Source organism: Neoarius graeffei, chromosome 19 (genome assembly GCF_027579695.1).
Source record: "Neoarius graeffei isolate fNeoGra1 chromosome 19, fNeoGra1.pri, whole genome shotgun sequence".
NCBI lineage: Eukaryota > Metazoa > Chordata > Actinopteri > Siluriformes > Ariidae > Neoarius > Neoarius graeffei.
Window position 1 is genome coordinate 27,855,872 of NC_083587.1, and position 16,300 is coordinate 27,872,171.

A 16,300-nucleotide genomic window follows, 5' to 3' on the forward strand; every position below is an offset into this window, starting at 1 on the left:
CATAATCAGAACAAGCTGCAAAAGGAAACGTAAAAAAAAGGGGGGGCTAGTAAAATAAGAGTAAAGTGTTCTCTCACAAGGAAATAAACATACACACAAAATCTACCTCATTTTTTTTTTTCTGATATGTAAGTGAACCTGCAGGAACTCAGTGATCTGAATTCTTGAAGTCAAAATGTAAATCACATCATGTAACTCAACCAATATGCTCTCATTGGGTACTCACTGCTTTAATGCGGGCTGGGAATTTGCATCTTTTATCATTCCATCTAGTCACAGGGAGGGAGTGATTCTCTTCCTCTTTCTTGGTTTGTTGTTCTTTTCTTTGTTTTTTTGTATTATAGTGTTTGCTGTTAATGCTGTAAGTGATCATATTAGTTCAAGATAAGGATGGATTACCAAACAGGCATACTGGGCACAGGCACAGTGGCCCATGGAGTTAGGGGACCCCCAAAACCAGAGCTTCCATGTAAAGGTGCTCTTAGGTTCAGAAGTCTCCCTGGAAAACTGAAGAAATAGCATAAATAAGAATAAATAATAAGTTACATTTATATAGTGCCTTTCTCAAACTCAAGGTCACTTTACGTAGGTCAAAGAAAATAGAACACAAAAAAAAATTGGGAAAGTGTGGTAAGTTCATGCAGTGGTGGAGGAGGGGAAGTGTTCATGAAACAGAAAGGTTTTGAGATGAGATTTGAACAAAGGAAGGGAAGAGCAGTCACAGAGGGGTTGCGGAAGGAAATTCCAGAGCTTGGGGGCCATGATGCTGAAGGACCTGCCACCCAGGGTAGAGATTCTGGTGCAGGGGGCAGTAAGGCGATTATGGCTAGAGCAGAGGTCATCAAACTACGGCCCGCGGGCTGACTCCAGCCCGCCACCCCCCTTTGACCGGCCCCCCAGCCCCTCTGCCCTCCACCACTTGAACCGACCCTATGAGGCAATCGCCAAAAGTGGTCATGACCTATTTTTTTTTAAATTGCTTTTTGGCAAACAATAACATGTCTGCATCTTGTATTTTGTTGATTTTATCAATTAAAATTGATATTTAGTTATAAAATGAACTATTCATATTTTCTGAATTTTCGTCATATGCTCGCGATCAAGCAGTGACAGACAGCGAACGCGCAGAGAACTGTCAGTGTTCAGGACAGCAAAATGGCTAGCGGTAAGCGAAAAGCTGACAGAAAGTGCAGAGTTTTTAAAGCACAGTGGACCACCGATTATTTTTTTCTTCGGTGTAAGGACCGTGCAGTTTGTCTTGTATGTAAAAAAAGTGTGTTGGTTTTCAAAGAATATAATCTGCGTCATCACTATGAAACCTGCCACAAAGAGTATGCTAGTTTGCGAGGGCAAACAAGAGAAGACAGGATTCGGAGGATGAAATGCGGACTGGCTGCACAACAGAATGTATTCCTTCGCCAAACCCAGATCAACCAGGCTGCTGTCCGAACTAGCTATAAGGTAGCTCACCTACTAGCTACCCATGGAAAGCCGTTTACTGATGGGGACTTTGTTAAAGTATGCATGCTTGCTGTGGCCGAGGAGGTGTGTCCCGACAAGAAGGATGCGCTCAACTCGGTGAGTCTCTACTGTGACCAGGCGAACCGAAGATTTGGGGGACAACGTGTATGACCAGCTGAATGAGAGAGCGTCAGAATTCGAGTTTTTTGCTTTGGCCATGGATGAGAGCAATGACGTGCAGGACACAGCACAACTGCTGCGATGTATTGATCTATTGCTCATATTATTATAATTTCACTGTTTTTTTTAATGTATTTATTTTATAGGCCTATTTATTTGACCTTTATTAAGTGCTGCACACAATTATTAATAATATTAACAGGCCTACCTACAATTCATAATTTTTCACTCACCTTTGCCAGTGTCAATCACCTCAACTAGGCAGATGTTTCTTACCTTGACAGCTTTGATGCTATTTTTATTAGAAAATAAATAAATGGAATATCTGTGGTATTTTAAATTAAAACAAAGTGTGAAGACTCGATTACTATCACATCAAACATCAGAATGAGGAAAAATGTTATTTCAGTGTCTCTGTTGTTGGTACCAGAAAGGCACCTGGTTTGTTCTGGTTTGATTTGTTTTTCATTTCAAATATTTTATTGTACCACTTTATTATACAACTCTGCCATGGTCAGTCCCAAGCCCGAATGAGAAAGGAGGAGGGTTGGACGAAGGGCTAGCAACCCTTCTCTGTAAAACACAAAGTGCTACAGAAACAGAGACAAGAGCTCAACAAACATACTTAGTCTTGGACGAAAGGGGCCCTTCAATCAGAAGGCCCATGACGTCAAGGGGCAAAAGCCACAAGGAAACCTCAAGACCGAATGCCCTTCTTTCAATTAAGACCATCAATATTGGATCTTGGAATGTGAAGACCATGTTCCAAGCAGGGAAAACAGCCCAAGTAGCAGCAGAAATGCAAAGATACCAACAGGAACTGTTAGGAATTAGCGAGGCCAGACGGACACAATCAGGACAAAAAAGGCTAGTGAGTGGAGAGATCTTACTGTATGCAGGCCATGAAGAGGATGCCCCACACACAGAAGGCGTAGCATTGATGCTATCAAGATCTGCACAAAGGGCACTGATAGGGTGGGAGGCAGATGAATCAAGGATTATAACAGCAAGCTTTAGAACGAAGAGAAAGATAATTAAAATGAATGTTATTCAATACTACCCACCAACGAATGACAGTGAAAGGGAAAACAAAGAAGAGTTTTAAGATAGACTCCAAAATATTTTAGATAACTACTATAAGAAAGATGTTGCGTTAATCATGGGGGACTTTAATGCAAAGATTGGAGGAGATAACACTGGATACCAAGAAGTAATGGGTACACATGGAATTTGAGAAATGAATGAAAATGGAGAGATGTTCGCAGAATTTTGTGCACTAAATGAACTTGTTATTGGAGGCAGCATATTCCCTCATAAAAGAATTCACAAAGCAACATGGATATCACCAGATCATGTCACAGAAAACCAAATAGACCACTTATGTATCAGCAAAAAGTTCAGAAAATCATTGCAAGATGTGAGAGTAGAAAGGGGAGCAGATGTAGCATCTGACCATAATCTACTAACCTCCAGATTAAAGCTGAAACTAAAGAAGAACTGGACAGAGGGAGTAGCAAAAAGATGAAAATAAAATGTGAGTTTACTGAGAGATACGGGGATGCAAGAAGAATTCAGGCTGAAACTTTCAAAAAAATTTGAAGCTCTACAAGAGCTGGTTGACAATGAAGCTAGCATTGATGAGCAGTGACAGGCTATCAGAGATACAATAACATTAACATGTCAGGAGGTTCTTGGCTACAAAGAATTTAACTAGAGAGAATGGATATCCACCAAATCTATCTGGAAGATCAAAGTACGGAGAAAGAATAAAGCTACAGTGATGAATAGTCATATAAGAATGTCAAAAACAAGAGCACAAGAGGAGTATATAACTGCAAACAACAAAGTAGAGTATAAAGGCGGACAAGAGGAAATATATAGAAAGTCTAGCAGCCGAAGCACAGGATGCAGCAGATAAGGGATATATCAAACAACTATATGTCATCACAAGACAGATGTCAGGCAAGTATGGTAAGCCTCAAAGACAGGATGAAAGATGCAGTGGATTAGCAAGCAGGTTTTAGGAAGAATAGATCATGTGTGGACCAGATCACAACTCTATGCATTATAATAGAGCAATCTCTGGAATGGAACTCTGCACTATATATTAACTTTGTTGATTATGAGAAAGCGTTTGACAGTGTGAATAGAGAAACTATCTAGAAACTTATGAGGCATTACGGAATACCCGCGAAGCTGGTAAATCTAGTTTGGAACAGTTACAAGGAAATAAACTGCAGAGTGGTACATGAAGGACAACTTACCAAACAATTTGAAATCAAGACTGGGGTCAGACAGGGATGCCTCCTCTCTTCTTTCTTCTTTTAACTTGCCTTCGACTGGATAATGAGGATAACTACCAAAGGGAGGAAAAATGGAATACAATGGACATTGTGGTCACAACTCGATGACCTTGATTTTGCCGATGACCTTGCTTTACTATTTCACAACCATTACCAGATGCAGAATTAGACTGATATATTGGCAACAACCTCTCTACAAGTAGGATTAAGCATACACAAAGGAAAAACAACGCTCATGAGGATAAATACAGCTAACAATGAACCGGTTAAAATAGATGGTAACACATTCAAAGAAGTAGAAGCCTTCACCTATCTAGGGAGCAACATCGATAAGCAAGGGGGTACAGATGCAGATGTCAAAGCAAGAATAGGCAAGGCAAGAATAGCCTTTCTGCAGCTCAAAAACATCTAGAGCTCAAAAGTGTATCAACAGCAGACCAAACTAAGGATCTTTAACTCAAATGTGAAATCAATACTCCTCTACAGTTTGGAGACATGGAGAATGACCAAAAATATGATCAGTAAAGTGCAGACATTTGTTAACAACTGCTTAAGAAAGATCCTGAAAATACATTGGCCCAATAAGATCAGTAACAGCTTGATGTTCATGGACAGCTTGGCTCATGCCTGTCAGGAATTCAGCCTGAAGAAAATGAAAGTGATGAGCCAGAGCATTAGAGACTCTCCAACAATCACCTACATATAATACAACTACATATTGGAGGTGGTACATGAATTCATCTATCTTGGCTCCACAGTATCTGACAACCTTTCTATGGATGCCGAGCTCAACAGATGGATCGATTGTACTGCAGGAATATGCATCAAACTGTCCAAGTGTGTCTAGGAGAACAGCAAACTGACTGTCCACACCAAGGTAGCAGTCTACAGAGCCTGCATACTCTCCACCTTGCTGTACAGTGGTGAATCCATTGAACACTTTCCATCTGCAGAGTTTAAGCACATTCTTGGCATCATTTGGATGGACCAAATCACAAACAACGAGGTGCTTGCTCACACCGACATCCCAAGTATCTTCATGATGCTCCAGCAGCATTGCCTTCGCTGGCTCGGCCACGTCCACTGCATGCAGGATGTGAGGATCCCCAAGGACCTGCTGTACAGTGAGTTGGCCACCAGAAAACATGCACAAGGACACCCCCACCTCCGCTTTAAAGACATCTGCAAGCACAACATGAAAGCGCTCAACATGAATGTTGAGAGGTGGGAGGAACTCACCAGTGACTGCTGTCAATGGAGACAAGAGCTGTGCAGAGGTGTCCAGAGAGGGGAGGCCAAACTGACACAGGCAGCGGAGGAGAAGTGTGCCCTGAGGAAGGCCAGCCATTTGGTGACAGCTGGCACTGACGCTGCCTTCAAGTGCACCTGCTGCAGCAGAGACTGCCACTCACATGTGGGCTTATACAGTCACTCGAGGTGCTGTTCTAATGCCAACTGAACAGACATTTTGGACACAAACCGTGGTCTCCCAATACTGATGACAGCCATCCACTCAGCATCTATGTAGATGTACACAAAAAATTAAATGCTAAAAAGTAGGTACAGTATACAATGGAAAAGTAAACATGTAAGTAAACTTAACCAAAATAATTGAATGATAGAATAACTCCCTTGGCTTTCTATCCAATTTCAATGAGTTTGTGTCCACTCTAGCCTCAGATTTGTGCTCTTGGCTGACAGGACTAGTCCTTGACATGATCTTCTGCTGTTGTAGTCTGTCTGTCTCAATGTTGTGCATTCTGAGATTCCTTTCTGATCACCATGGTTGTAAAGCATGGTTATTTGAGTTACTCAAAATAATTAGTTTTCTTTTGTTTCAGACATGTAAAAGCTTTTTACTTTTACCTGACATGTTTCGACGGTGTAACTTCCGTCTTCATCAGAGGGTCACCCGGATGTTGGTGTGTGACGTGCCTTTATAATCAGCTGATGTTATGGAGGTGTGACCTCCCTGTCAATATTGACAGGTCGGTCACACCTCCCGCTGTCAGTGTTGCCCCCTCAGGACGGCAACATCCGGGTGACCCTCTGATGAAGACGGAAGTTACACCGTCGAAACATGTCAGGTAAAGGTAAAAAGCTTTTACATGTCTGAAACAAAAGAAAACTAATTATTTTGATTTAAGAAGAAGACATACAGTAATGAACATAATATATTTATTTATTTGAGTTACTATTCTTAGACTTTCTGTCAGATCAAAACAATCTGGCCATTCTTCTCTGACCTAACTCATCAACAAGACAGTAAGGACCAAATGGTTTTTGTGTTAAAATTAAGAACAGCAGAGGTTTACTAGTAGAGAAACAATATAATATTAGAAGTAGGATTGTTGTAAGTGTGTTATATCCATGGTATCTGCCACATGATTGGCAGGTGAACTTTGGCAATTCTCAGCTGTGAGACACATGTGGTATGCAAAGATGAAAAAAAAAAACTGTTGTGATATAATTCAAACATTTAATAAAACATCAACATTTTTACAGTGGTCCATACAAAAACAGGATTTACGTATGCAGTTATTTATTGCACAGTTACAGCTAAGCTGTGTGTATGAAACACATCTTCATGAATCTTCATTAATCTTCTGCAGTCAAAGTAGCACATTTTAAATAGACAGTCCTTAAAATAAATATTTATAATTTGTCATTGTATTCTCATTATCATTGTATTATTTATGACTGTAGAACAGGATTTACATATGCATTTCACATGACAAATTATTTATTGCACAGTTACAGCCCAGCTGTGTGTATGTAACACATCTTCATTAATCATCATTAAACACTGCAGTAAATGTAATGCACTTTTAATAGATAGTCCTTAAAATAAATATTTATAATTTATAATTATTTATTGTAATTTATTATTTACACACATTTTTGAAATCATGTCCTAATTTGAGATGTCAGAAGCTGACTCCATGTTCTCCTCAGATGACATCTCTGAGGGCATGGAGATGTCGCTGTTGTCATAATGCTCATCGATGTGAATCAGGTTGCAGATCTTCAGGTGTGCCATTTTGTCTGTCTCTGCACGGATTTTGAAAACGGGACACATGGAGCCCTTGAATTGAACAAAAAATGAGTGCAGAACGAAGCCTGTATTGACATTGTAGAACTTCAGTCGCCCTTTATCGCAGTCCAAAAATACACCGAGTGTTTGAATGTTGCTCTCCTTTACCCTGCTGAAGTCGTTGTTGTGCAGCACTGAGAGCTCACCACCATCACACTCCAGAATCCATGAATTCATTTTCTCATCCTTAGCTTGAATTTGGATGCGTTTAGCCCGGCTTTGTTCCACCACTCCCACTGCCCAGCTCTCACAGTCTCCTACAGCCACCTCCCAGTAATGCAGGCCTTTATCGAATGTCTGAGATGCCTGCATGCTGTTCCATGGGGATTGACTACTAAGGCCAATATTGCTTGAAGGGTTCACCGACATCTCTGTCTTGTCCTCCGAGATCTGGACATTCTCTGGCTTTTTACTCTCATCCAAAGTGATGGTCTCTGAGACTGTGGGAGAAATAAATAATAAAAAAAATTATTAGATCATAATTATCAACTTTAGCCCATATGAACAAGTGGCTCAGTGGTTAAAGGTGCCACTGTTGGGACCGTAAGTAAGGCCCTTTGCTCTATCTACTCCAGGGGCACCATTTCACCATCACCGTGGCTGACCTCACACTCTGACCCCAACTTCTTAACAAGCAGGAAGATGCAATGAAAAGAATTTCACTGTGCATTACTGTATATGTGATAAATAAAGGCTTCTTCTTCAACCTCTTGATCTCAGTTCCCTCACTAGTGCCATAAATAAATTCCTACACCCTTGTATTACTATCATACCACAGGCATTTCTCGTGTAGTTGCTTAACTCGCTTTTTTAATTATCTTTTATTTTATTACAGTACCTACATTATGATTAAAAATATGTGAAGTGACTTACATTCCCATGGCCTTGGCAGAAGCTCTTTGTTTCTTTCCACAATTTTCTTGATGGAGTTTTCCAGAGCTTTCAGTTTTGTGTCATCAACTTCCAGCTTCTTGTCCACAGAGGAGTAAAACTCTTTCATCGTATACAGGCTGCGAGATAACCATAATTTCTTTCAATCAAAGAACTCCAAGGTTCTAGGCTAGCTCAGTTTTATGAACTGAACATCTGATAAATTAATAAAAGGATGTTAGTGAGAGTGTGTGTGACTCACCTGGTCTCAAGTGCACTGATCTCCCCCTGTGCGGAAAGCAGGTAAAATCAGAGATTAGCATTGTGCATATGTGTGTTGCTCTTGCTTTAGATCCAAATTTATTGAGCTAACTGAGTGTTTACCAGCAGGCTGGCTGGGTTCTCGCTCTCTTCTTTGCTGCTGAGCTGTTTTACATCCTCGATTATGGCTGTGGACTTGGTCTTGTAGTTATGTGTGTCCTCCAGCAGCTGATGTAGTTGCCGCTTTATGGTTTCCTTCTGTGCATTCAGGATGAAAAAAGCCTGCTGCTGATTATGCTCGATCAAAGCCATCAGGGCACTGTACTCCTTCTGAAGAAGCTCCTCTGTTTGTTTGCACATCTCCTGAACATCACAGGACATTTACATGAGGAATCATAATAGCAAATATAATAGATATATTTTATGTATTTCTTTCAAATCAAGCACCAGTGAGCTTTCCCTGTATGAGACTTTTCAAACAAATTTTACTAGACTACTTTCTAATTAAAAACTGTATACACTTTTTGTTCAGCTTCCTTGGTATTTTTAAATGTGCATTGTGAAGTAAAATTGTAAACATTAAATGCGATACATTAGGGAGACTCGGTGAGCACACTAAACAAGGCAAGGTCTTGAAACAACATAAATGAATAGACAATGACGTACAAACGAGAAATAATAAACACTGAAAATTTTCTTTCTTAATGAACAGAATACATAATAATAATAATAATAATAATAATAATAATAATAATATGTCTCGGATGCCATTCAACTTTTGAGTCACATGACTGGTTTTGGAGTTGTAAATAATCTATGTAAACAGAAGCTTTTTTTATTATTTCTTTTAAAGTTGATTCATTCTGTTAAATCTCACCTCGAGCTTGCGCTCTGCTGCGTCAATCTTTGGTATGAAGTTGCCAAACTTCTTTTCCTTCTCTGTCAGGTCCTTGGAAAGCTTTTCTACTTTTTCCTATGACACAGTGAATAAATATGATCACCATGATGCATTATCATTCATAAAGCTCAAGATTAATTATCGTTCATCATCATTGCGACCTGTGGTGTGTTATTCATCAGGTAAATATTTATTTATGCAGAGACATTGTGAGTAGTGTTTTATTCATCCTATTTTCAGTTAAAGTAGGAACAAACAGCTCTTACCACTTGATCATGCACGGCATCCTTTAGATCCTTCAGGCGGTGATCTCGGTGTGTGCCATTAATGACGCAGCGGCTGCTGAGTGGCTGATCGCATGTTTCGCAGTAAAGTACAGCAGAACCCGCAACCACTGGACAGCAGGAGACATTAGAGTTCCCTCGAGACCTTGGCACGGAGGAGCGTTTGCGGAAAGGAAAGTGCATTCTGGTTGGATGAGTCAGACAGCAGCACCTGTGTGCGTGTGTGTGTGCGTGAACTGATTCAAGCAAAACCTGGTGCAGCTTTTTATAGTGGCTAAAGGGTGGAGCATATGAGCACATGATTCCTGACTTGCATGAACGTTATCACGTACTCACTGTGCATATACTGTACCGGTCAAAAGTTTGGACACACCTTCTAAGTCATTGTGTTTTCTTTATTTCTATTCATTAAAAGACACTTCATGTGTTCAAGTAATGACTGTCATTTTTCTTTTCTTTGTTGAGCGCTTCTTGACATAATATAGATTACTCCAGTTGTGGAATAGGGCTATTTACTGGATTTTTATTAATTACTATTTACTGTTTGATCTCAAACGCATTACGAAAGCAAGAAACTCCACTAATTCACTTTCGACAAGACACACCTGTTAATTGAAAAGCATTCCAGGTGACTCCCTCATGAAGCTGGTTAAGATGATGCCAGTAGTGTACAAAGCGTCATCAAGGTAAACGCTGGCTCCTCTGAAGAATCTAAAATATAAAACATGTTCTGATTTTTTTCAACAGTTTTTTTATTTACCCCATAATTCCATTCCCATAACCCTAGAAAATAGTAAAAATACAGAAAAACCTATGAATAAAATAGATGTGCCTGAACTTATGTATGTATGTATGTATGCAGGGGCGCAGATAGGATTTTTGAACTGGGGGGGACTAAGCTGTCAGCAAATGATTCCATTTTGTGTGTATATATATATATATATATATATATATATATATATATATATATATATATATATATATACACCACCGTTCAAAAGTTTGGGGTCACTTTGAAATGTCCTTATTTTTGAAAGAAAAGCACTGTTCTTTTCAATGAAGATCACTTTAAACTAATCAGAAATCCACTCTATACATTGCTAATGTGGTAAATGACTATTCTAGCTGCAAATGTCTGGTTTTTGGTGCAATATCTCCATAGGTGTATAGAGGCCCATTTCCAGCAACTCTCACTCCAGTGTTCTAATGGTACAATGTGTTTGCTCATTGCCTCAGAAGGCTAATGGATGATTAGAAAACCCTTGTACAATCATGTTAGCACAGCTGAAAACAGTTGAGCTCTTTAGAGAAGCTATAAAACTGACCTTCCTTTGAGCAGATTGAGTTTCTGGAGCATCACATTTGTGGGGTCGATTAAATGCTCAAAATGGCCAGAAAAATGTCTCGACTATATTTTCTATTCATTTTACAACTTATGGTGGCAAATAAAAGTGTGACTTTTCATGGAAAACACAACATTGTCTGGGTGACCCCAAACTTTTGAACGGTAGTGTGTATACATGTTATTTCACCTCCCTCACTGCCATCACCAGGAACTACCTGCAGGCCAGGACAATGATAACATTTTAACATAGCCTATGGAAATCCGAAGTTTACACATTATCATCACGCACAGAAATTGCAAAACTGCAAAACTAGTTTTAAAACCGCTAAGTTCCAACTGTTAAACATAGCGAGAGGCTGGGCTACGTGTGTGTGTGTAAAGTGTAAACCAGTGCATCCTGACTTTCTAACTATGCCTGTGTGTTGCGTGAGTGGCAGTCAGTCAACAACTCTTCGCAAAGTTTCCTTATGAAACAATATGCTCGCTGAAATTATGGCAGGGAACACCAGATTAAACATTAAAACTGCCTTCTGAGCACTGTATCTACAGGCTACCGAAAGAAGGAGGCTACCAGAAAGGCTTCTCTACTCCGTACGATTTTACTTTCACTACGACATTACTTTGAACAGACTATCAAAAAATTGCAAGGTGATATGATAAAGTAAGGCACAGTTTACTTACAGTCGGTTTTTTTTTTTGAAAAAACGATGCAATCATTTTCTGCCTTTTGGCATCCTTCATCATGCCGTGTTGGGGTCCTGAACTAGGAGGCGCTGTCCCCGATATGCCTGTCAAACTTGTAACCATAGCAACCAAGCTCGAGCTCGCAACCTGTGCAGTCTGCGCAGTTGCAACTGTATATACTGCTGTGCACCTCAATAAACCGAATGGTAATTAGTCTTTTGATTTTTCCGTGAGGTTTGCCTTATGCAAAGAAAGACAGCATAGACGTTTTTTCCTCCCTATAAGTGGGGGGGACCGAACGAGGTGAATTTAAATCTGGGTGGGACGAATCCCCCCCGTCCCCCCCTCTATCTGCGCCCGTGTATGTATGTAAGTATAATACAGAACTAATCAATTATTAGCTCTGTGTCCAAAATGCTATCCTAAACCCTGTTTTCTGTCCACTGAGGTCCATCGGTGTCTTAAGAATTTCTGCTGAAAATTCCGTAGATATATTTCTGAAGAAGGAACTGTCACACACAGTGAATAATTCATTTGTTGTGAGGCTGTAGTTATGTAACATTAAAACTTGGACGACTTAATATTAAAATTGTGTCATTGAATGATTGCAATTTAATGTGGCATGTTTACAGGGTGTTTAAATCCTCAGTCTTATACTACTGGGTATGGGTCTGGATCTGAGCATGAAAATGTAATATGTTAAGGTGTACATAATCAGAACAAGCTGCAAAAAGAAACATATAAAAAAGGGGGGGCTAGTAAAATAAGAGTAAAGAGTTCTCTGAAGTAGTTGAGTTCACAAGGAAATAAACACACACACAAAACCTACCTGATTTGTTTTTCTGATATGTAAGTAAGTGAACCTGCAGGAACTCAGTGATCTGAATTCTTGAAGTCAAAATGAGAGATAAATCACATCATGTAACTCAACCAATATGCTGTCATTGGGTACTCACTGCTTTAATGCGGGCTGGGAATTTGCATCTTTTATCATTCCATCTAGTCACGGGAGGGAGTGATTCTCTTCCTCTTTCTTGGTTTGTTGTTCTTTTCTTTGTTTTTTTGTATTATAGTGTTTGCTGTTAATGCTGTAAGTGATCATATTAGTTCAAGATAAGGATGGATTACCAAACAGCCATACTGGGCACAGGCACAGTGGCCCATGGAGTTAGGGGACCCCCAAAACCAGAGCTTCCATGTAAAGGTGCTCTTAGGTTCAGAAGTCTCCCTGGAAAACTGAAGAAATAGCATAAATAAGAATAAATCATAAGTTACATTTATATAGTGCCTTTCTCAAACTCAAGGTCACTTTACATAGGTCAAAGAAAATAGAACACAAAAAAATGGTGGAAAGAGTGGTAAGTTTATGCAGTGGTGGAGGAGGGGAAGTGTTCATGAAACAGAAAGGCTTTGAGATGAGATTTGAACAAAGGAAGGGAAGAGCAGTCACAGAGGGGTTGAGGAAGGAAATTCCAGAGCTTGGGGGCCATGGTGCTGAAGGACCTGCCACCCAGGGTATAGATTCTGGTGTAGGGGGCAGCAAGGCGATTATGGCTAGAGCAGGGGTTATCAAACTATGGCCCGCAGGCCGACTCCAGCCCGCCACCCCCCTTTGACTGGCCCCCCAGCCCCTCTGCCCCCCATCACTTGAACCGGCCCTATGAGGCAATCCCCAAAAGTGGTCATGGTCTATTTTTTTAAATTGCTTTTTGGCAAATAATAGCATCTTGTATTTTGTTGATTTTATCAATTAAAATTGATATTTAGTTATAAAATGAACTACTTATATTATATTTATATATATTTTCAGCAAAATGGCTAGCAGTAAGCGAAAAGCTGACAGAAAGTGCAGAGTTTTTAAAGAACAGTGGACCACCGATTATTTTTTCGTTCAGCGTAAGGACCGTGCAGTTTGTCTTGTATGTAAAGAAAGTGTATTGGTTTTCAAAGAATATAATCATGTCGTCACTACAAAACCCACCACAAACACTGAAAAAATGGCCTGTTAAATTAACACAAAAAAATCTTGTACATCGGTTGCACTTATTAAAATCATATCCACTAAGACCAATTAAGTCATGTTCTGTTTGACTGAACATGACTTAATTGGTCTTAGTGGATATGATTTTAATAAGTGCAACCGATGTACAAGATTTTTTTGTGTTAATTTAACAGGTCATTTTTTTCAGTGAAGAGTATGCTAGTTTGCGAGGGCAGGATTCGGAGGATGAAATGCGGACTGGCTGCACAACAGAATGTATTCCTTTGCCAAACCCAGATCAACCAGGCTGCTGTCCGAGCTAGCTATAAGGTGGGGTACACCCTGGACAAGTTGCCAGGTTATCACAGGGCTGACACAAAGACAAACAACCATTCACACTCACTTTCACACCTACGGTCAATTTAGAGCCACCAATTAACCTAACTTTCATGTCTTTGGATTGTGGGGGAAACTGGAGCACCCGGATGAAACCCATGCAAACACAGGAAGAACATGCAAACTCCACACAGAAAGGCCCTCGCCAGTTACTGAGCTCAAACCCAGGACCTTCTTGCTGTGAGGTGACAGCACTAACCACTACACCACGGTGCCGCCCCACAGCGGATCTGTTTCGCATATTTGATTTGGCATAGGTTTTACACTGGATGCCCTTCCTGACACAACCCTCCCCAGTCTATCCGGGCTTGGGACTGGCACTAAATATGCACTGGCTTGTGCAACCGCAGTGGCTGTATATTTTACCTAATCTGCATGTCTTTGAATTGTGGGGTGTAGGGGGGGCTGCCATGCCATAGCCATAGTAACCAATTCCCTGCTTCACTTTATGAACCATCTTCTCCCTTCCACTGTACAGTATTGAACACAAAAATCCGTGTACTCGATGCCATATTTTATCTCCGCCCATTCTTCTGACTCCCTGTAATGGCATTGGATACAGAGATGATACCGGATGCCAAATACAGTGACGTCACGACTGTGCTTAAAACCCGCGGCGAAATCGAAATTCTCTCTCTCTGGCGGTGGATCCCACGTGTGAAAGAGATGTCATTGCATCTGTGCTACAGAAGAACAAAGGACAAAGAACAAACTATTGATACCAGACCTTTAGCCAAAGTTCAATGCATTTGATCTTTGCATAGTTGCAATAATAACTGAACCGGTTAGTTACTGCAGTCTACGCAGTATTTTAAAGAGAAAAGGCGACTGGATCACTTTTCCTTTTCGCAACATCAACGAACTACAAACAAGATTCCTTCCAGATCATCGGACGACCAACAGGACACCGAAGATCTTCAGCTGACGAGCTGTAAAAGCAAAAGGAACAGAACTGTTTTCTCCCTGGACCTGCGCGCCGCGCTGTCTTCGGATAACAGACGGCGCACTTTCAGTCGCCAAGCAAGCGCGATCTCAAGTAAGGCTGGCACCTGGGCAATTGTTAGTCTTAGTTGTGGCTAGTTAATGTGAAGAGTGTTGTTTATTTGAATTCATTCATGGTTTAAATGTACGCATTTTGATTCACATGAAAGTCAGTCTTAGACCACGTGTTGTTTGATTTGCTTTGTTTACTATCTGTATTTAGTTAGATCGTGCATGTGTTCTCTCTCTCTCTCTCTCTCTCTCTCTCTCTCTCTCTCTCTCTCTCTTTAACTCCCTCCATCACAATACACCCCTCAATATTGGGATTTCAGAAGTAGCTAAGGTTGAATAGAAGTTTGGGTTTAAATCCTAGCACAAAGGCTCGCGCATTACATTCACATACCACACCCATCTCGCTCGTGCGTGCACACAGCCTCATTCCTCACTCCCCTCCTCCTTGTCGTGCGCTTGCGCACGCCCCCTCTCCCTAGCTCCTCCTCATTTTGTTAGTGCGCACACGCACACACACGCCTACACCCACACACATACTCACACACACACACACACTCTCACACACACATACTCACACACACACACTCTCTCTCTCTCTCTCTCTCTCTCTCTCTCTCTCTCTCTCACACACACACACACACACACACACATGATTTCTCTCTCGCATTTTAACATTCACTCACCCATTACTTCTTATCACCATTAGTGCCTTAGTTATCATCATATTCACTACTCTGTTTACTGCTGGTTATTATTCTAATTACTACTGACTATTGCTTTATACACTGTATCATGATTTACCATATACTGAATTATTCCTTTGCTGCTATTGTTACTATATCTGATCAGTATTAGTTTGCTAATTCATGTCACCTATTTCAATAAATGGTACCTTTGGAGTAAACTGTGTCCTGTCTATTGCTACAACATTCACTGAGTGCCAACCTCTGCCAAACAAGTATTCTAATTGCCTTCTCCTATTTGGTTGTTATATGAATGTTATAGATCTAGAGTAAACATATTATCGAATTACCGAAATCACAGTAACCAACTTGCGCCCAGACCTGGTTCTATGGTCAAGATCCTGCCAGCGCGTCTTCATTGTGGAGCTCACCGTCCCATGGGAGGATGCGATCAGTGAAATGTATGAAAGGAAGAGACTGCGCTATGCTGACCTGGCAGCTGAGGCGGAGGCGCGGGGGGTGGAATGTGAAGGTGTGGCCAGTGGAGGTGGGCTGCAGAGGCTTTGTGGCCAGAACGACCACAAGGCTTCTGAAGGAAGTGGGTATCAGAGGGCAGGCCCAACGGAGGGCATTGAAAGCACTGGCCTCTGCAGCAGAGCAAAGTAGTCATTGGCTGTGGCTGAAACGGAGGGATACAACTTGGGCTGCAAGGTGACCGTGTGGTGCTACAGCACAACTTACACCCAGGTTTGATCATCCTGTGGTGGGCCAACCTTGGAAGAGGGTGTCTTGTGATAAAATGGCCGAAACACCCAATGAAGCCAGGACACACAACTGACGATGAGTTGGGCTGGTTGCACCACATGA

The 16,300-nt window shown here is 41.0% G+C and overlaps 1 protein-coding gene across 1 annotated transcript; it reads right to left on the reverse strand.

The window, feature by feature from the left end:
* Nucleotides 1-6,403: 6,403 nt before the first annotated feature.
* Nucleotides 6,404-9,577, reverse strand: LOC132867904 (tripartite motif-containing protein 75-like). Its single transcript, XM_060900873.1, has 6 exons — nt 9,334-9,577; nt 9,047-9,142; nt 8,293-8,532; nt 8,171-8,196; nt 7,912-8,048; nt 6,404-7,478 (listed from the first exon to the last, which is right to left on the reverse strand). Exons 1-6 carry the CDS (start codon nt 9,532-9,534, stop codon nt 6,859-6,861), a joined length of 1,320 nt encoding a protein of 439 aa, XP_060756856.1. The 5' UTR covers nt 9,535-9,577; the 3' UTR covers nt 6,404-6,858.
* Nucleotides 9,578-16,300: the final 6,723 nt, after the last annotated feature.